Source organism: Hirundo rustica, chromosome 16 (assembly GCF_015227805.2).
Source record: "Hirundo rustica isolate bHirRus1 chromosome 16, bHirRus1.pri.v3, whole genome shotgun sequence".
Lineage (NCBI taxonomy): Eukaryota > Metazoa > Chordata > Aves > Passeriformes > Hirundinidae > Hirundo > Hirundo rustica.
Window position 1 is genome coordinate 14,323,901 of NC_053465.1, and position 20,176 is coordinate 14,344,076.

Below are 20,176 nucleotides of genomic sequence, written 5' to 3' on the forward strand. Positions count from 1 at the left end.
ATTTTTTCACTTCTGATTTTTTGGGAAGTTCCTGGTGTGGTTTGGCAGCATCAGTTGCTGTACACCTCGGTATGGAAAAATCTCCTGTACCTGAGACTAAGCACTGGCAATTTTCAAAGCCAAATACGGTTTCATTTTTTTCAACTTTTTAACCAAGTTGTTTCATCAGACACGTGAAAAAACTGCCTTTGCACTGACTTGGATTGTTTTTCTTTTAAGAATCCAACAAGTTAAAAGTGCAGAAGATAGAGCCTTGGAACAGCGTTCGTGTCACCTTCAACATCCCCCGGGAAGCTGCTGAGCGGCTGCGAATCCTGGCTCAGAACAACAACCAACAGCTCCGAGATCTGGGCATTCTCTCAGTTCAGATTGAAGGTATTTCACACTGAATCTGCTTCCAAAGCTCAGGTTTAAGTAAACTCAAAAAGCACTTTTGTTTACTTGGTTAGCGTTGCAAAATTTGTAAGTTACTATTTTGGCTTTAGTGAAAAAGATAGCTCAAGACTTTTATTCTTTCAAGAATAAAATTTATTAATAATAAAAATGAAAGCTGGAAATGCTCCAGGCACCAGAAACCCTCCTGCAAAATGTTTTTTGTGTGTTGACTAGGAAAGGGTTGACTGATTTTCTTCCCCTGTTGTTTCATATGAGGCTTTCTTTAAGGCAAGTTTTCAGTGGCTTTCACAGTTACCATATCTGTTCTGGACAGTTGTCCAGGAGCACCCTCAGGATGAAATCAAGGGCCGGTAATGCTTGTCTTGACATTTGTTCTTCTTAAAACTAGAAGCCAGAAGAGTGATGTGATGTGTAAGAGCCCTTCGAAAGTGCGCAGTGGAGGTGAAGCCTGTTCTTCCTTCCTCAGCATCTCTTAAATGTCCTTTTGCAAATGTCTGTGTTCTGCATCTCTGTCTCTTGTGTTCACCCAACCTGTGCCTTGCTTTAGGGGAAGGTGCTATCAACTTGGCTTTAGCCCAGAGCAGGAGCCAGGATGTGCGGATCAACGGGCCCCTGGGAGCGAGCACCGCCATGCGCCTGGACACGGGATTCCCCATGCAGGGGGGGCAAGGTAAATCCCCTCAGGGCTTCTTTGTGGCACAGCAGACATCAAAAATTTACTGCTGCCTAATGAAACTCCACCGGTTACAGCAACTGTTGTTTGTGGAATTCTAATTGCCATTTAAATGAATGTCTGTTCTTGTTCCGCGCTGTCAAATCATGTCCTGTGTTATGTAAATGAATTGCAAGGTGCATTGTGTCCCACAAACATTGGAGTGATTTTGGCAGGGCCAATCAGTTTGTTTTCGGGTATTTTGAGGGTGTGGTGGTTTGGGGTTTTGTTGGTTAGTTGGTTTGTTTGGGGTTTTTTACATACACCCTGTTGAAGCAGATGAGTTGAGCGTAGTGAATTCACTTTGAAATGCGCACAAATTTTCACAGTGTTCTGTTTGGTTCCCTTTGCAGAAATGTGCATAAGTCTTTATTCAGTGTACAATAAACTGACTTAGATTAAATTCATTAGAATTGTAGGAAGGACAGGACACTGTCATTGTTACTCACTTCTTATTTTCGGGTAAGCTTTTGAGATCTGATCATAAAGAAGGAATTTTTCTGGAAAGGTGTAGTTTATTAACAGTATTTTAGAGCATTGTGTATTCATAAGAAATTTTTAACTACAAAACTCAGACTTGACTAAGAGTTTTTATAAAGAAAGCTACTATCTAATTTATTAAAATAGCTGAATCATAAGGCAAAATAAATAACTAATATTTTAGTAAATAGGATTTAAAGCAATTAAACAAGGAGCATTTTTGGTCAGTTTGTCTAAGATGCATTTATGGCTGTTGAGGAGAAGAATGGAAAGAACATTACAACTGTGTAGAAACATGATTAAACAGCAGTGAAATTTTTGTTCTTAACAAGGACTAAAACATTTAAAGAAGGGTTCTACTCTCCACAACAAAGACTAAAACATTTAAAGAAGGGCTCCACTCTCCACTGTGCAGATCAGCGCCTTCATTTCCTGTCTGCAGGTCAACAACATAACAGCAATATAACCAGTGGGGCAACAATAGCAATCATTTTAGAAAATTATAGCCTGTGGAAGTGAAACATGGAACTTTTTCTCTCTTGCAACATCTCAGTTACTTTCTAGTTTCAGATTTTGCAAAAGCCTGAGTTACATGTACAGCTTTACAATCTTGTCACTTGGTGCTTTCAGTGATAGATCAGGCTCATGTTAATTCATGAGTCTGCAGTATTTCCCTTTATACTCTTTTTAAAAATTTGGTGTTAAAGAAAGATCTTCAGCATGACCTCAACTTGTTTGCTTGATACCAGGGAATCTGAGCTTTCAGACAGAGAGGTGTGTTCTCAGGTTACTTTGGACAAACAGTTCTTGAAGTCTAACAAAATGTTTTACTGACAAATACACTTTTTTTCTTGTTAAAAGAAAAAATCTAAGATTCTTCTCTATGTAACTGCAAGACTTGATAATTTCAATTTTTTTTTTCTTTAAGGTTTAATAAGAATGAGCAATGCTGCAGCTGTCATGATGTCCCAGGGTGGAAATGTGCCCTCCTCTATGGTAGCAAGTGGTGCTGGTGCTGAGCTGCAGCCACGAACACCTCGGCCTTCCTCACAGCCAGGTGGTAAAATTTAGTCATAATACTGATCTGAAAATATTCTTAAATTTTGATTCTTCAGCACAAAGGCTTGAGTGTGTACTCATGAGAGTACTCCAGAATTGTTCTGGAGCATTTTCCCTGCCTTTCTGGGAGCCACTCTTTCTGTGAAAACCTCCCTTCCCCCTTAATCTGTTAATTTTTTTTCAAATAATTTGGGTGCCTAGTAAGTCACCAGCTTCCTTGGTATTTTGTTCAAATGTGTTGAGCAATGGCAATGGTATTTTTGCACTTGAACTGTCATGACTGAGCTTTATGTTTAGCTGAAGATAAGAGAAGGATTGATTCAATAAGGCAGGAATATTTCTGGCGCTTTCTTCCCTTCTTTTCAGGAAGGGCAGATAGTCTGGTCAGTTAAGGATTTGGGGTCTGGTGGGTATGAATGCTTAGAGTTTATTCTTCACAGGTTCCCCAGGGAAGTGGTCATAGCACCACCCCTGAGAGAGTTCAGGGAGTATGTGAATGATGCTCTTAGTCCCGTGGTTTAATTTTAGGTGATCCTGCCAGGAGCAGGGATTTGGACTCAATGGTCCTTCCAGCTGAGATACTCAGTGATTCTGCAGTTCTGAGTGTGTAGAAGGCTCACATCAGTCTGTAGCATTGTGGAGCTGTTGTGCTTTATTTTAGAGGATATAAACTGATAAGACCTGGCTTCTCTGGAATATGAATTTTTATGCAGAGTAAGAAAATGCAAGCGAGCAATTTAGCCTTTGATGTTTTGGGATGGGTTTTGTCTACAGTAGGTTTTTTTTTTAAAAATATTTTTTCTTTGCTATTTTATTAGATGCAATGGACCCACTCTTATCTGGGCTAAACATACAGCAACAAAATCATCCATCTGGATCTTTAGCTCCCCAGCTCCATTCAATGCAGTCAGTTCCTGTAAACAGGCAGATGAACTCATCCAACTTTCAGCAGCTACAGCAGCAGCAGCAGTTGCAGAATCGGCCTCCCCAGCCACATCAGCAGCCACAGCAGGGTATTCGACCTTCATTCTCTTCACCAGCACAGGTTCCAGTTCCCCCTGGCTGGAACCAGCTTCCTTCTGGAGCACTTCAGCCTCCTCCAACCCAGGGAGCACTGGGTACATTGACAGTAAACCAGGGTTGGAAAAAGGCCCCATTGCCTGGACAAATGCAGCAGCAGCTTCAAGCAAGACCCTCTCTAGCAACAGTACAAACTCCTACTCACCCTCCACCTCCATATCCTTTTGGAAGCCAGCAAGCTTCCCAGGCTCACTCAAACTTTCCCCAGATGAGCAATCCTGGCCAGTTTACTGCTCCTCAAATGAAAAGCCTTCAGGGAGGGCCCTCACGGGTTCCTACACCACTACAACAACCCCACCTGACCAACAAGTCTCCTGCTTCTTCTCCCTCCTCCTTCCAGCAGGGCTCTCCTGCCTCATCTCCAACCGTTAACCAGACGCAGCAGCAGCTGGGACCAAGGCCTCCCCAGAGTAGTTCTCTTCCCCAGGGATTCCAGCAGCCTGTCAGTTCTCCTAGTCGTAATCCTATGGTGCAACAGGGGAATGTACCCCCCAACTTCATGGTGATGCAGCAGCAAAACCAAGGTCCACAAGGTTTACACCCTGGTTTAGGAGGTAAGAAGAACTGAGACCTTTTATTTTAAAAGGAAAAGAAACATAAAGTGCTTAGACCTAATGTTGCTGTTAGTTCTGTAAAGATCCTTTATGAGACAGAATCAGTGGAGTGAGGTGGGTATTGGTGAATGAGCATCAGCATCACTTGGTTTCTACTCTGTCCTGCGGAGTCAGAGAAGGGTCAGGGAAGTGTTGCTGTGTGCAGTGCTCTTATTACTGCCAGTCATCCTGTTGGCAGCTCTTCTGCTGCCCTTAAGCAAGCTTAGGCTGTTCAGAGATGGTGTGGGGATTTTGTTTAGGTTTGGGTTTGTTCTTTTCTGGGGGAAAGGGGAGAATTTTTTTAAGAGTGTAATGAAAACTTTTTTTCACTCTTCAGCTTTCTCTGTCACTGTTTACAGTTTCTGCTACAGAAGTTGAGGCATTGTTTTGCATCTTCCTTTCTAAGCTGAGGATGTTTGTTCTTCACCCTTTGTCACCAGTTTCTTCCCATATAAAGAGGAAAGAGCTATTGTTGCCATGTTGTTGTACTCCCTATCCTAAAATTAAGAGGTTAAGGGATGTTTCAATTTTTCATTTGACTGTGTTGTCTTTAGTTTTCTCTTTAGACCAAAGCACTCACTTCTTTTCCTTACTACTCCTAGAGTTCTTCTCTAACAATGAGGCATTTCTTTTGTCAGTCCCGGTATCTCTTTTGTGTCCTTGTTTTATTCTCTTTGAGCCCGTTGTATTTCCATGCAGATCTGTCATGCTTCTCTTTGTTCACTCATTTGTTCATCTTCCTCTTGGATGGCTGTTCTCAGGTCTCAGTTCTTGCTTAAGCCTTGGAAATAATTTCTTTATGTACTTCTAAAATATGGCCTATATTCTTTGTCTACCTACACACACATAAGTACATTCTTGTGTCTTACATTCTCATGTTGTACATCCAAAATCTGTCCAAACACTGTGAGGAATTCCTGTTTCTTGTGTCTTACATTCTCATGTTGTACATCCAAAATCTGTCCAAACACTGTAAGGAATTCCTGTTTCTTTTGTCTACTGATCGGGACAAGCTTCTTGTTTTCACTGTTTGTACCATGGGTCTTGTTTGAATTCAGATTAATTTTCTGTGTTTCAGAGTTCTCTTGGGATCTGCCAGTGCCCTACACTTGCTGTATCTTATTTTGTCTCCATCTGGAAGCAGTTATTCATTATTTATCATAGTCACATTTCCCTACAGTTTTGCCTCACCAGCCATATGTCCCCATCAGAAATCTTATCCATGACGTTTAGCCAATATAATCTCTGTGTTCTGCTTCCTAACTAAACCTACTAAAAACAAACCTCATTTTTTTTGAGTTAAAAGTCACACCAGAAATAAACTATCAAAATATGTTATTCGGTCTTACTGTAGACCTTATTGCTAAAATCAAAAATCCTGCTGTGAGCTGTATCCTCAGGTGATTTTAAAATGCAAGATTCCTAGGTTTCAGCAAAGTTGTGTTGCTCTCACTGCTAAGATTTTTGCCTGACTTCTGTGCATGCTCATACTTTGCTGTAATTTATATGTTAATTTTTCATTTTAGATATTTCCATTTTTAAGCCACCTTACATTTGAAGTTTTGGTGTAAATGAATGCATTCAAACACTTTGCATTTCACACTGCCAATTTAGCAAATAGGAATTTATATCAGATTTGGAATAGGCCAAGCTAACACTCTTTTTTTTCTCAGTTCAAGCATTCCTACGTGCAAAACTTCCCTAGAAGTTTAGCAGAACTAAAGCTGGAGTTCAGTGATGTGGTGTTTCCATAAGTCTGTTTCTCTATTTCCAGATATATTTGGTGTTTGGCCTATAGAGTTGATTACCTTGAAATATTAATTGCAGCCTAAGACCAGATAATTAGCACAAGCAGTAAAATGAGGTGTGCAAGAAAGCTGTATCTGCGGAAGGAATTGAAGTCGCATTCTGGCACTGGGTCAGGAAAATAAATGGGGCAGTGGGCAGGATTGCTTCAAAGTCTGAGGCATTGTGTGGACAGTGAGTTAGAAAGAAGTGGGTTCTCTCAAATCCATCCATGCTGCTGCTCATGTTGGCAGGTAAGGGGAGGTTTTTCTCTGTCCCAGGGCAGCAGTGATGCTTGGATGTGCCAAAGTATGGGTGTTGTGCCACATTAGGGCCTCAAAGAATTCCTTGCTCTTGCAGCAGGAATAGCAGTTACTGGAATGAGCATCAGGTCTGGACATACTGAACTGTGGGGTTCCTCAGCCCACTGGGATGAAAAGACCCTTTGAGTGTGTGCACTGATAAGGAGTGTGCAGCTGGTGTGTCAGGGTTGGTGAGAGGAACACATCGCTAACAAAAATACCAATTATTTCTGTTTATGTACATGGAATAAATGAAGGGTGTGCTAAGAGATGCAGTAGAGCAGAAAGCAACAAACCATGTTACTTTAATTTCCAGTTTCTAAAAGGTCAAACGTGGACAAATTATAGTTTGAAATTAGTCATCGTATTTTGTTAGACAAAATTATTGCACAGGTAAGAACTATAAATGTCTTCAGTATATTCTTTGTATGTTGGCAAAAAGCAATTTCTGCCTAAACCTGTCATATGACAACACAAAGGTATTCTCCAATTATAGACTTTGTCTTATTTTTTTATTTCCCATTTCCCAAGCTAACTAATCAGAAAATTCTCACGTTCAGGAATGCCCAAGCGGCTGCCCCCGGGGTTCCCTGCAGGCCAGGCTAACCAGAACTTCCTGCAAGGTCAGGTGCCCTCCACAGCTCCAGGAACACCAGGGAACAGCGGAGCACCGCAGCTGCAAACCAGCCAGAACGTGCAGCACACAGGTCTGACTGCAGTGGGGCGTTCCTCAGCTTTTTCCATTCTCCATTTGCCATGATGCCTTTTCCTGTGTCACACGGGTCCCAAGCCATTGAACGCCTGCCATTAACAGGGAGCTGCTGGCTGGGGCTGCAGCAGCACTCTGGGTGTAGTGCTGGATAGGGGAAAAAAAAAGCATGAGGCTGCTAATGTTTCTCAAAACCCAACAATTATTGATGAGGACTGTGCATCTGGGCTTTGAAAGCGGCTGCTGAGAAATTGAATGGAAGGTAGCATTGAAATTTGGAGTCAAATGGAACTTCTTGTCCAGAAAAAAAAAAAAAAAAAAGTGTAATTCTGTTAGATGCAGAATACCAAAATAATCTTATTCTGCTTTGAAAATATTATTTATTACTTCCTTCAAAAATTTCAGAAGTCTGCTTAAAGTGTGAAAATGAAATCTTTAATTCACAAACGTCTCCCTCCATTTAACGACTCAATTATTAGTCTTTTGGCTGGATTACAGATACCTTGATGATGTCATTTCATCAGTACTCTGTGTGCATTTATTCTTTAACCCATTATAAAGTTACCTCAGGGTTTGGAGCTCATTTTGGGTAGGAATTACTCTGCTGAGTTGGGTGATGTTATGGAAGATTTTCATTAGGTGTAGATAACTGAAATTAAGTTTCTGTTATGTCTTCTGCAGTGGGATACAGGGGAAGTACCAGTCCAAGTGTTTGAGATGTATGATGTTCTGTTTTGATAACTAACATGTATTTGTAGCATCAAACTTTGCCTCCCAGGACTGCAAATATATGAGATATGCCAGTTTATTGGAAAAGGGAGGAAAGCAATTTTGGAGTACTCAACATTTAAAGGTGTGAAAACTCTTGCACCACTCCAGTTAGTTTCTTACCAGTATTTTCTTTTTATTTTCTTAAGGTGGCCAAGGATCTGGACCTCCTCAAACTCAGATGCAAGCAGCACATGGCCCACCAAATATGATGCAGACCAATCTAATGGGACTTCATGGAAATATGAACAACCAGCAGGCTGGTGCTAGTGGGGTGCCACAGGTTAACATGGGCAACATGCAGGGACAGCCTCAGCAAGGACCACAGTCCCAGCTTCTGGGGATGCACCAGCAAATCGTGTCCTCTCAAGGACAGATGGTGAACATTCAGGCTCAGGGATCGCTGAACCCTCAAAACCAGATGATACTTTCCCGAACTCAGCTCATGCCACAAGGCCAAATGATGGTGACACCTCAAAACCAAAATCTTGGTCCCACTCCCCAGAGGATGACCCCACCCAAACAGATGATTCCCCAGCAGGGACAGCAGATGATGTCCACACACAATCAGATGATGGGACCTCAGGGCCAGGTCTTGCTACAGCAAAACTCAATGATGGAACAGATGATGACCACTCAGATGCAAGGAAATAAACAGCCTTTTAATACTCAAAACCAGTCCAATGTTATGACGGGGCCAGCTCAACTGATGAGAGGACCAACCCCAAACATGCAAGGAAACATGGTGCAGTTCACTGGGCAGATGATGGCACAGCAAGGCCCTGTGAATGGGAATCCTTCTCAGGTGATGGGAATTCAAGGGCAAGTTTTGAGACCCACTGGACCTAGTCCTCACATCTCTCAGCAGCTTGGGGATACTGCAACCGCAACAAACAACGATGGGAACTTGACACAGATGTTACCTGAGGTTCCTGTGCAGCAGCCAAACATGGTGCCTTCTCATATGCAAGGAATGCAAGGAAACAACAATGCTTCAGGGAGTCATTTTTCTGGCCATGGGCTGCCTTTCAATGCAGGGTTTAGTGGAACACCCAATGGGAATCAGGTTTCCTGTGGGCAGAACCCTGTTTTTCCTGTCAATAAAGATGTGACACTCACGAGTCCGCTCTTGGTTAACCTGCTCCAGAGCGACATCTCAGCAGGGCACTTTGGTGTGAACAACAAACAGAATAACCAGAATGCCAACAAGCCAAAGAAGAAGAAGCCTCCGAGGAAGAAGAAAAATAATCAGCAGCTAGAACAAACAACGTAGGTTTAATATTACAGTGTTTTTTATAAGGGGCATGAAGAAACTCCACAGGCATCTTGTCAATATTTTATCAGCAAGTAATGGGTGAGAAAGGACTTGTATTTTATTCATGTTGTAGCAGTTTCTCTCAAGAGTCTGTCATTGGAATGTTTGTTCAAGATTAAAAATAACATGCAAATATTCAAACTCAGTTATAAACCCAATTCTACCAGCACTGTTCCTTACCTTTACTGGGTGAAGGAAGTTTAGCATGTGGCCCATGGTGCCACAGCCCTTGGAAGATAAGGCTGCCTTTTATTAAGCAGTCTGACAGCCACGATCAAAGGGTGGGAAATACGTTCAGAAGAACTAGAAGCCTCTATAGAATGTGTGCAGGACAGATTTTGGGGGCTTGTTTCCTGAATCATGTGCATGTCCTGACACATTTCTGCCTGAAATTGAGCTGGACTTCCCTCTTAGTTGAAGCGGCAGCTAGAATTTATAGGGAAGAACGTGGTACTTTCTGGGAATGAGATAAACAAATCCAAGCAGTGCTGGTCCTCCTGGCCTAGCAGAGATTAGGAAGGGAAAAAACCCACAGCTCTTGAGAGGGAGGAGGCCAATGGAAAAGATTGAAAGATAATGAATGAATTTGTCTTTTTAGTGAAAATACAAGATTTCAGAACCTCTTCCTTCTTTGGCCAGCGTGTTCTTTCTTGGCCAGCTGTTCTGTAGTATTTGCCATTGACAGTTAAGTATCACCCAGCACAGGGTGGTAGCTGCTGTTGCTGCTGTGCCATTATTCACCTCAAATGGTGGAGGCAGATATTCTTTCTTTAATTATTCTAATGCTGCAGATGAGCCCATGGGGCATTAACAGAAATCCACCTGATGGTACTTTGGGAGATTGTTTTCAGTCAGGGAAAATTGGGAAAAATTGAAAAAATTTGCACAGAAAATTATAACACAGAAATATCCAAATATCAAAATTAAATTCTTAGAACCAAACAGAAAGGTGGCAATAGTACATGAAGCTCCTGGTGTGGCTCTGGTTCCACCAGTCTGGCCCCTTTGAATAATCATGTTTTTAAGCTGGAGTTTATGCTGGCTTTCCGAGGGACACATGTTCCGTTCAGTGCAAGGAAAAAGATTACATCAAGTACAAAGCAGCTGTTCAATATTTCAACTTTTCCCTTGGTTATTCAGTGTGTAGCCCCAGTCTGCATTTTCTGCAGTGCCAAGATTCCTTCAAGAAGATGAAATTAATAATCTCATGGACATTTTAATTGTGGACTGAAAAACTCACATCTATAGCAAGTGATCTTTTGTGACCATCATTAATTGGCTTAACTAGTACAGAAATAAAATGCAGAAATCCTGTAAGGTAAAGCAAAGCATGCTAATTTAACAGGCCTTGGGAAAAGGCTTTTCAAGCATCTCTTGTATAGTTGTATACAGTCATGGTATGGCTTGTCAGGTCCTCACTGCTGCTGAGTGATCTCAGATTACAGCTGGAGGAGGACACAGTCTGTGGCCAGATGTGAAAACCTGAGTAAAATAACTTGGCCAGCCCCAGACTGTGTGGCCAGTCTGCAGCTTTGGGGTGACTTAGAAACCTAACACAGACACCAGTTCCTCCAGTCCAAATAGAACAATGGTAACCACTGCTGTAGCAGGTGCCTTGCTGTGGAAGTGACAGAACATTCAGAGGGAGCAGATGAGTTTGCACCACCTTCTGAAAAAAAAAAACCAGCCCATTAATCATTAAAGAAAACTCTCATGATTTTGTTTTCATTTGTCTTACTGATGAGCACCCAGCCCCAGTGTGATCTGGGAATATCAATAAATGTGTCTTCCTCTGAGAAAAAAAAAAGTCTTCCTCTGAGCTTGCAAAGCTTCACCAGACTATTTGCTTATTAAAAAGTTTTCACAGTAGAAGTCTCAATTGCAGCTTTTCTAATGAGCTATGACAGCTCAATTCCAGCTCCTAAATAAGGCTTTGAATCAGATTTTGGTGTAATTAACAAAGGAACCAGAATGTTGTTCTGATATGGATAAGCATTTTGGTTCTACGTGGACTATATCAATACTTGATCCTTGCAGAAGCACTAAGAAGGGAGCTGTTCTTAAAAAATCTCCTGAGTTTATTCTCCAGCAAAACGAGGGAGACTGCAGTGAAAGCTGGCTGTAACACCTTCCTGCCTCCCTCACTCTCAGCTTCCCTCACATTTGTCAGGCAAGCTCAGCATTTTCCTGCCTTGGAATTGGCAGGAGTGGAATCTGATTTGGATCACTTTCTCTTACATTAAGAAGCAAATTGGATGCTTTTCATCTCAGCTTCCTCTCTGTCATTCTTCCTCAGAAATTTTAGAATTCAGACCAGCAAACCTTGTGTGGAAATGCAGGTAATTTGATAAAGACAATTAAAAAGGCATTGCTAAAAATAACAACATAGTAACAAAAGTACAGTTAGTAATATGGATTGCAGGCATGTTGGAATGTAAAGAGGATAAGTGAGATATTGAAAGAGTTTATTCAGCTGAGACTAAAATAGTTTCAAGGGTTTGCTTAATTGAGCAACTTTGCATTGGAATGAAACCCAGGACATTTTGGTTGTTTAAAAGTGTTTGCATCTGTGTGCTGAACCTAAAGACTGTGGGTAATGGGATGTAAACTGAGGAACAAGATGCTAGATAAAATGGGACTGTGGATAAAACAGGTTGGTTAATTCTATTAAATCCATGCACAAACCAGCAGTTTTTCCCCTGTGCACAGACCAGGAATATTGTGTGCACTGGCAGAACAGAACTAATCCGCTGTGGGAGGTCATTCTCGGTGCTGCCATTCAGCTTGCAGTGTGCAGTGCAGGTGGTGACAGCACTGCAGCACAAAGAGGCTTTCCCCAACCAGACTCAGAGGCTTCCACTGCAGGTCTGGGGGTGCCAGTGCCCTGGCAGAGCTGGGAAATGCCCTCACTCAGCAGCAGGGGAGGAGCCTCTCTGTATCCCCAGAGCTGCTGCTCCTGGGTCTGCAACAGCTGTCATTTTAGGTTTGCTCTCCTTATGACCCAGCTGCCGCCTTCTTTGGTTTGGTTGGTTTGGGTTTTCCTGGAGTTCTCACTCTGCCCTGATGAGGGATTTGCATCTGAAGGTTGTACGTCAGAGTGCAGCTGGTAGAACAGAGGTACTGCTGATGACAGTCCAGACTGTACCTGGTCTGCAGTTACTCTTAGGTATTTTTTTACATCTAGAGTAATAGAAAAGAAGAATAAATATGGAGTATTTTGTCCCTCACACAAGCATCTTGCTATTCATATTCTGGTTATTTTTCAGGAGTGATTGTTGCTAAACATGCCCGGTGAATTTCAGCTGCATTTGAGATTTAGTTGATGTTTAAATTTTTCAGCAATGTTAGAAGCAGACTTTCTTACCATAGCTGCTCTTTGCTGGCAAACCAAGCTCAAGTCTGTTCTGCCAGATTTGCACAGACCCATCTGGCAGGAGGTGTTTGCTAAGGATCCACTGTGCACCAGGTTTGTTTTCTGGGTTAAACCTGTCTATGCAGTGATGCTGTGTGTCAGCTTTGAGCTGACCATTAACTGCAGCATTTTTAATCTCCCACCATTGTAAATAAATGGCAAATTTGACAAATGTGAGATCGCATTCACAATTTTAGGCATTCTTACATTTCATGTGGCTGGCACCTCCTCCAAAGGCTGGTGATTTTGCTGCCAGAATTTTTATTTATTTGTGGCTGTTAATATAATGCTTTGGGGCATATCTCTGCATTTTGCCAGTTTTTATCAAATTTATTGATGAAGGCAGGTAAGCCTACACCACCTGCATCACAAAAATTGGTGATGTACTGGATTAGACAGTAATTAGACATTACTGGATTAGCATTGCATTTTAAGTGCTTTCCTTGGCAGTACTTGCCCTCAGCAGCAGTGGCTGGAACAGTTTTGTGTTTGCCCTGTTTTTACCTTTCTTCTCTCTTGGTATATGTTCTCTTCAGTTTTGACCCACTAAAATTCAGGGATTTCCAGTCACATGCTGCTTTTTGAATGTTGATTAGGTAGTTGATAGAACATTAGGACAGGCCAGAGTGTCTCCATGGGTGTCTACAGCTTTGGGTCAGCTGTACAGATGCCAGAAACTGTTATTCTCAAGTAAATTGAAATAGGATAGATCTCCCCACCATTAGGTATTTCAAATTCTTATTTTGCTGAAAGTGTTACTTTTGTCCATGGCATTTCTGCATGATTCTGCTTCTCTTTATTGGCAGTGTACTTTTTTTGATGTCTTTAATTTTAGCTTAGAGCTTTTCTTACATAGAACTTCCTGTAACCTTCATATATTCATGAAGGTGATAAGCAGTTTAGTTCTTCTACTCTTCATCCCTCTTTGTTTTACATCCTCTGACCATATATATTGTTCACTATAGAAACTTTGGGTTTTTCTACGTCTGCAAAAGCTGTCCTGATTTAGTCAAAGTATTGGGCATTGAATTGTCCTGGAGAGTCTCCCTGGAGTATCAGATTCCTCAGGAGAAGGACTTGGGGGGTGCTGATGGATAAAAAACTGAATGTGACCCAGCAATGTGCTCTCAGAGGCCAGAACCCCACTGAGTCCTGGTCTGATTCCCCCAGTGTGGGCAGCAGGTCCGGGGGGAATCCGCCCCTCTACCCACTCAGGTGAGACCCCTGCAGAGCTGCCTCCAGCCCTGAGGCACAAGAAGGACACTCCTTTGGAGAGAGTCCAGGGGAGGCCACAAAGGTGCTTGAAAGGCTGGAGCCCCTCTGCTCTGGAGCCAGGCTGGGATAGCTGGGGGTGTTCACTTGGAGAAGAGGAGGTTCCAGGAAGACATCAGAGCCCCTTGCAGTGCCTAAAGGGGCTCCAGGAGAGCTGGAGAGAGACTGGGGACAAGGGCTGGAGGGACGGGACAAGGAGAGATGGCTTCGTACTGCTAGAGGGCAGGGATGGATGGCATACTGGGAAGGAATTGTTCCCTGGGAGGGTGGGCAGGCCCTGGCACAGGGTGCCCAGAGCAGCTGCCCCTGGCTCCGTGGAAGTGTCCAAGGCCAGGTTGGATGGGGCTTGGAGCAGCCTGGGATAGTGGAAGGTGTGCCTGCCCAGGGCAGGGGGTGGAATGGGATGAGCTTTAAGGTTCCTTCCAACCCAGGCCAGTGTGTGATCACTTACAGAGCTCCAGTACCACACAGGTCTGTGCTCTGGAGGGTGACTGCAATGCCTGACATGTCAGTGCAGCTGTGCTGTGATGTTATCAGAGGTTTTGGATACCCTGAGTGAGTCACTTCTGGGTGCAGTACTGGAAGAAAAGGTGCTACCGTTAAAATAAATTAAAAGTGTGTCTACCCATGGCACTTGCTCTTCCATACAGATGTCGTAGGAAAGCCTGTTTAGTTCAGTTGAAATATATGTAGCTCTATAATTTGAAATATCCATTGGCTTTCTCTTAGTTATAAATCTCAAATTCATGGTAGAAATAAATATTTAAGATCAACAAAGCACCAGGCAACTTGTTTCCTTTTCAGTAGTACTTAAGGCAGTGACTACACGCAGACCTGGTGTGTGTGTTCCAGTTTGGCATCAGAAGCATTTCAGTGGGTTATTCCAGGTGCAGAGTGCTAGGAATTATTTACTTGAGTACTTGGTTATAGAAGCAGAAACCAAACACTGATGGATCTTAATTGCAAATATTTTTCTTTCAGTTCTTCAGAATCACGTCCAGCTGGCCTGGAGGAGAGTGATCAGTCCCCGATGTCTGGAGACCAAGGAATGAATTTAGATAAGTCAGGCCCTAAACTCTCAGATTTTGCAAATAGGCCACCAGGTAGTAGGATTTTTCTGTGATTATCTGCATGTAATAACTATAGGAGAGCTTTTCATGATCTTTGTGACAGTTCTATTTTATTTATGCTATCACACAATCAAGTTAAAATCTTTTTTCCTCCTAGTAAGTAATTGGTAGTATTGTTTAAGTGTTTTCTTTGGGTTAGTTCAAAATGAAGAGGTGGCCCCATTCTCATTTATCATCCTGAAGGTATCATCCTGAGTACTGTAGCACTATTCATCAGTAACATAACTGATTAAAAAATATTGTATTTCTGGCTGTAGCACAGACTGATGTCTTAAAAATTTAGCATTGACTAATAGCTGTTTTTTGAGAAGAAACAGTGGTTGTAGTTGGAATGATCTTTTGCATGTAGAGAGGATTAAATCTAAAGTCTGCATAGGATTTTTTTTATAAACCACATGGAGGGTGCTTAGCATGTTTTTGGTCAAGTAACACATGGTAGATTCTACTTTGTACTTAAGAGAATGTCAGGTCTGTGGCAGGTGTGCTGGTCTGTGACTCCTGGGGGCTGTCCAACTCTGAAGTTAGTTTTAAGGAGTAATAATTAGTGAAAGTCCAACTCTGCATTTGTCAGTGAAAGGAAGCCCATGGGCAGTTGCAGAGACTTGTCAGGTGGTGTGAACCTGGGTTAGCTGATACAACATACTAAGACATCTCCAGTTAAATCTCATGCAAGTCATACATTAAGTAAAATCTTTGGCTTTGTTTGTAAAGCCTGTTTTGTTAAAGTGGCTCTCATCCAAGACAAACAGGCTCCAGGCTGTAGTTTCTATCCAATGCTGTTCGCTACAGAAATTCTGCTTCCTCTGATTTTTGCTTGGTTTTAACGCACATGTCATCCTGTTGCCTTAGGTTATCCATCTCAGCCAGTGGAGCAAAGGCCACTTCAGCAGATGCCACCTCAGCTCATGCCACACACGCAGCAGCCCCAGCCCCAGCAGCAGCAGCAGCCCCAGGCAGCCCCACAACAAGGCCAGGCACCCCCCCAGACACAACAGCAGCAGCAGATGATGATGATGCTGATGATGCAGCAGGATCCCAAATCAGTCAGGCTGCCTGTGCCCCAGGGGGTTCATCCCCCCAGGGGGCCCCTGAACCCAGATGCCCAGCGGATGCCGATGCAGCAGAGCGGGAACATGCCCGTGATGGTGAACCTCCAGGGGCCTGGACCGGTGCCTCCATCTCCTGACAAACAGAGGATGGCCCTGTCAGGCAATCCTCCTCTGGGAAGTAATGCAAGAAAAATGGTTTATCCAGATAATGTACAGAATCCTTCCAGCTCACCCCTCAGAGAGGTGTCATCAGTATCCTCTCTTCCAGAAGGAGGTGGAGCTGAGGGCCCTCCAACATCAGGAGCCCAGAATAATGTGACATCTCATTTAGGAGTTTCACAGAACCAGTTAATGATGACAGGACCCAAGCCTGGACCATCCTCACTTTCAGCTGCCCAAGGTGCAAGTCCCCAGCAGCAGTCTGGTTCTCTGTCTAGTGCTCTTACACACCATTTTCCGAATGTTGCTGCCCCATCACAAACTTCAAGGCCTAAAACCCCAAACAGAGCTAGCCCAAGGCCATATTACCCTCAGACTCCTAATAACCGTCCACCCAGCACAGAACCCTCAGAAATCAGCCTGTCTCCAGAGAGGCTCAATGCTTCTATTGCTGGTCTGTTCCCTCCCCAAATCAATATTCCTTTACCTCCTAGGCCTAATCTCAATAGAGGATTTGATCAGCAGGGTCTGAATCCCACTACTTTAAAAGCCATTGGACAAGCCCCATCAAATCTCACAATTAATAATCAGTCCAGTTTTACTGCCTCACAGTCACACAAATTAGAAGGCGTGGTCATTAATTCAGGCAAACAAACCAACGCCGGAGGAACAAAGAGAGCAAGCCCAAGCAATAGTCGAAGGTCCAGTCCTGGGTCCAGTAGGAAAACTACACCAAGCCCTGGCAGACAGAATTCAAAAGCAGCTAAATTATCATTGACAACTCAGCAGAATCCATCTCTCTTGCAGAATGTAGAATTACAGAGAAATATGATGGCTGGTCCCTCCTCTTTGCCGACACCTGTGACCACAAGTTTTCAAAATAACTCCATGCTAAGTAACCAGAATCCTGCAGTTTCTGTACCTGCTGTGACTGGCATTCCTGAAGACAGTAAGGAGAGCCTTAGCGTGCCTCAAGATACTGAGAGTCAAAGTGCACAAGGTGTCCAAGGTAGCAAGGACCAGCCCAGTATGGAACTGAAAGGTGTCCTTACTCCAGAAATGAAAGTGCTGGTTCCTGAGGAACAGGCAAAAAAAGATGGGCAAGCCTTAGATGGCAGTAAGCTCCCAGTCATGGAGGAAAGTAAAGCCATGGTATCTCCAGCTATGAGGGAGGCACCAACTTCTCTAAGTCAACTTCTTGACAATTCTGGAGCGCCTAATGTGACCATTAAACCCCCTGGGCTGACTGGTCTTGAAATGGCACCAATGGTCCCCAGTGGTGAGGAGCTAAAGAAGATAGCTGTCATTCCTCCACTGCAGGATTCATCCTTGAGCAAGGAGCCATCTAATTCGCTTAGCCTGCCTCAAAATAACGAGCCCTGTTCAAATCCAGGGCACCAGGAACCGGGAGAAGTAAATGCAAGCATGGCACAGAGTGTCCCTCCAGTAATGCAGAGGCCTGTTAGCTCTTCTATTTCAGGTCCTTTACCGCCCAACCAGATAACAGTTTTTGTGACTTCCAACCCTATTACATCTGCTGCTAATACATCAGCTCCGTTGCCATCCCACTTGCAATCCGCATTAGTGTCCACTGTTGTTACCATGCCCAACGTGGGGAACAAAGTGATGGTTTCAGAGGGACAGTCGGCAGTTCAGTCCAACACCCGGCCACAGTTCATCACACCTGTGTTTATAAACTCATCCTCAATCATCCAAGTGATGAAGGGCTCTCAGTCCAGCACGATTCCAGCAGCCCCCATGACTTCTAACTCGAACCTCATGCCTCAGTCAGTCGCGGTTGTTGGTCCTTTGCATATCCCACAGAATATCAAGTTTTCCTCCGGTCCCACTCCTCCCAGCACCTCAACCACCAGTCCTGTGTCCAGTATTTCCACCAGCAGATCACTCGTTCTGAATCCCTTGGCATCTCCTGTCCAACTGCCTTCTTCTGCTCCAACTCCTTCCAGCGTTCCTTCACAGCTTCCTTCTCAGCAAGCCAAGGACTTCAGCCTGGAGGAGACTTCCCAAGGCGGTGGCTCGAGCGAGCAGTGCCCTGTGCCAGCAGCCCAGTCGGGACCTGTTGTTTCCCCTCTGCTTACAAGCAGCCCGGGACCTGGGAACAGACGCAGTCCCGTGTCATCCAGCAAAGGAAAGGGAAAGGTAGACAAGATCGGCCAGCTCCTGCTGACGAAAGCGTGCAAGAAGGTCACCGGCTCCCTGGAGAAAGGGGAAGAGCAGTATGCTTTGGATGGAGAAACAGAAGGCCAAGGACTAGAAACGTCGCTCCCAAACAGTTTGGGAGCAGAGCAACAACCAGCAGAACTCGATAACAAAACCGGGACGCCTCCGGCCCCCAGTCTTACAAAACAGAGCACTTCTGGGCCCGGCACCTCGAGCCTCAGCCCCGCGGCGGCCGCTGCCTCCTGCGCGTCGCCGGGCGCGCTCCCGGCCGCAGCCCCGCCGTGCGGAGCGCCCGCGGCAGCGCCGGACCCCGCGGGCCCCAGCGCCAGCGGCGGCAGCTCCGGCCCGGGCCCGGAGCCCAGCGGGAGCGCCGGCGCCGAGGAGAAGCCCTCAGCGCAGCCGGAGCTGCTGCACGCCGCAGGTGAGTGCGGGGCTGCGCGGCCCGGGGAGGGGGAGACCGAACGAGGCGGCCCCGGGAGATCCCAGGGGCCGCTCTCCGTGGCGCTGCAGCCGAGGCTGGCAGCCGCTGCTTTGTTTCTACCAGCCGAGTGATACGCGGGCTTGTATTTGCCAACATTGGAGTTCCAGATGTTTTATTTCACTTTCCGTTTGCTGCTTCAGTGTGGTGTTTGCCATGAACGTATGATTCTGTAACTTCACGTAACTGCTCGAAGCAAGGAGGAAAAGTGGGTGTATCAGTAATGACAAATACTTAGGGTCCCTTTTATTCTGGTAGATGCGCTGGTATTCTGCTCTGATCTTGCCACAGAGTTTTGATTTCGTAAATTATTTCAATTTATTGACTTAATTATTATATTTTGAACTAATAATGCTGTTTCCCTCTCTGAATAACCTTCATCTTCTAGGGAAATTGCTGAATAACCTCCAGAACGGAAGGAAAAAACAACCCACACCAAACCCCCGTTTGTCTAGGGAAAAACTTAATTGCTCATTTCAGAGAAATTAATGAAAAAATTAACTGCATTCAGTTTGAAAACATAAAATACCTTTACATCTGAGCTTTGCTATTTTAATTTGAGCATCTGGCAGACTTTATGTATGACATTGATGCTACTTCTTGATGCCATTTTTAATTTATTGAATCTGGTGTGGATATAAGCTTATCACTCTTGAAATGACCTGAGTGAGTGTTGTGCTTTGCAGCATGAATTAGACACAGAAGATAAAATCTTGGATGATAAGATCCACAGAAGTCAGGGGAAGTGAAGATTTCAGCCTCATTGTGACTTTCCCCATGGCTGTTGGATGTCGTAGCTGTATGCCACTGGAAAATGGAAGCTTCCTTTGAGCTTCACAGAAGGAATTCTGACTTTCTAGGAAGTGATAGTTTTTATTTAAGCAGGAATATGAAACTTTGTCTTCCTGTTCTCTGTAAGTTCACTATCACATAGAAGACTAGAAAGCATTAGCCCAACAAAAATTCTTTTTCCATCTGATTTTTTTACTTGGCAACCTAAGAAAGGTTAAGTTATCTTATTGCCAAAGGCCTTTAAGAGCAACTCTGGAGCATATTGTGCACTTTAATTGAAAGAGTGAGATCACTGATTTGTTAAAGATATATAGTATATATATTTTTTCCCCCAGAATCTGTTGAAATGAACATTAAAAAAAAAAAAGGAGACTAAACTATTGAAATTTTAGGAGTTCCTTTAATGTCACAATCTGCTGAAAAACTGGTACCTTTAAAAATGTTGTTTATGATACTTCATTTCATCAATTATTCTAGTTTGAGAAAACTTGCTTGGGATAGTTT

General features: G+C 43.8%; 1 protein-coding gene across 2 annotated transcripts in view; it reads left to right on the forward strand.

Moving 5' to 3' along the window:
* NCOA6 (nuclear receptor coactivator 6) overlaps positions 1 to 20,176 on the forward strand; it is a 43,880-nt gene that overhangs the window by 15,009 nt on the left and 8,695 nt on the right. For both annotated transcript variants that reach the window (XM_040080266.1, XM_040080267.2), the window contains exons 5-12: positions 220 to 375; positions 944 to 1,066; positions 2,517 to 2,645; positions 3,466 to 4,281; positions 6,968 to 7,114; positions 8,034 to 9,153; positions 14,865 to 14,986; positions 15,863 to 18,823. In XM_040080266.1, the coding sequence (XP_039936200.1) occupies positions 220 to 375; positions 944 to 1,066; positions 2,517 to 2,645; positions 3,466 to 4,281; positions 6,968 to 7,114; positions 8,034 to 9,153; positions 14,865 to 14,986; positions 15,863 to 18,823 (5,574 nt within the window). The remainder of the gene's footprint in view (positions 1 to 219; positions 376 to 943; positions 1,067 to 2,516; positions 2,646 to 3,465; positions 4,282 to 6,967; positions 7,115 to 8,033; positions 9,154 to 14,864; positions 14,987 to 15,862; positions 18,824 to 20,176) is intronic.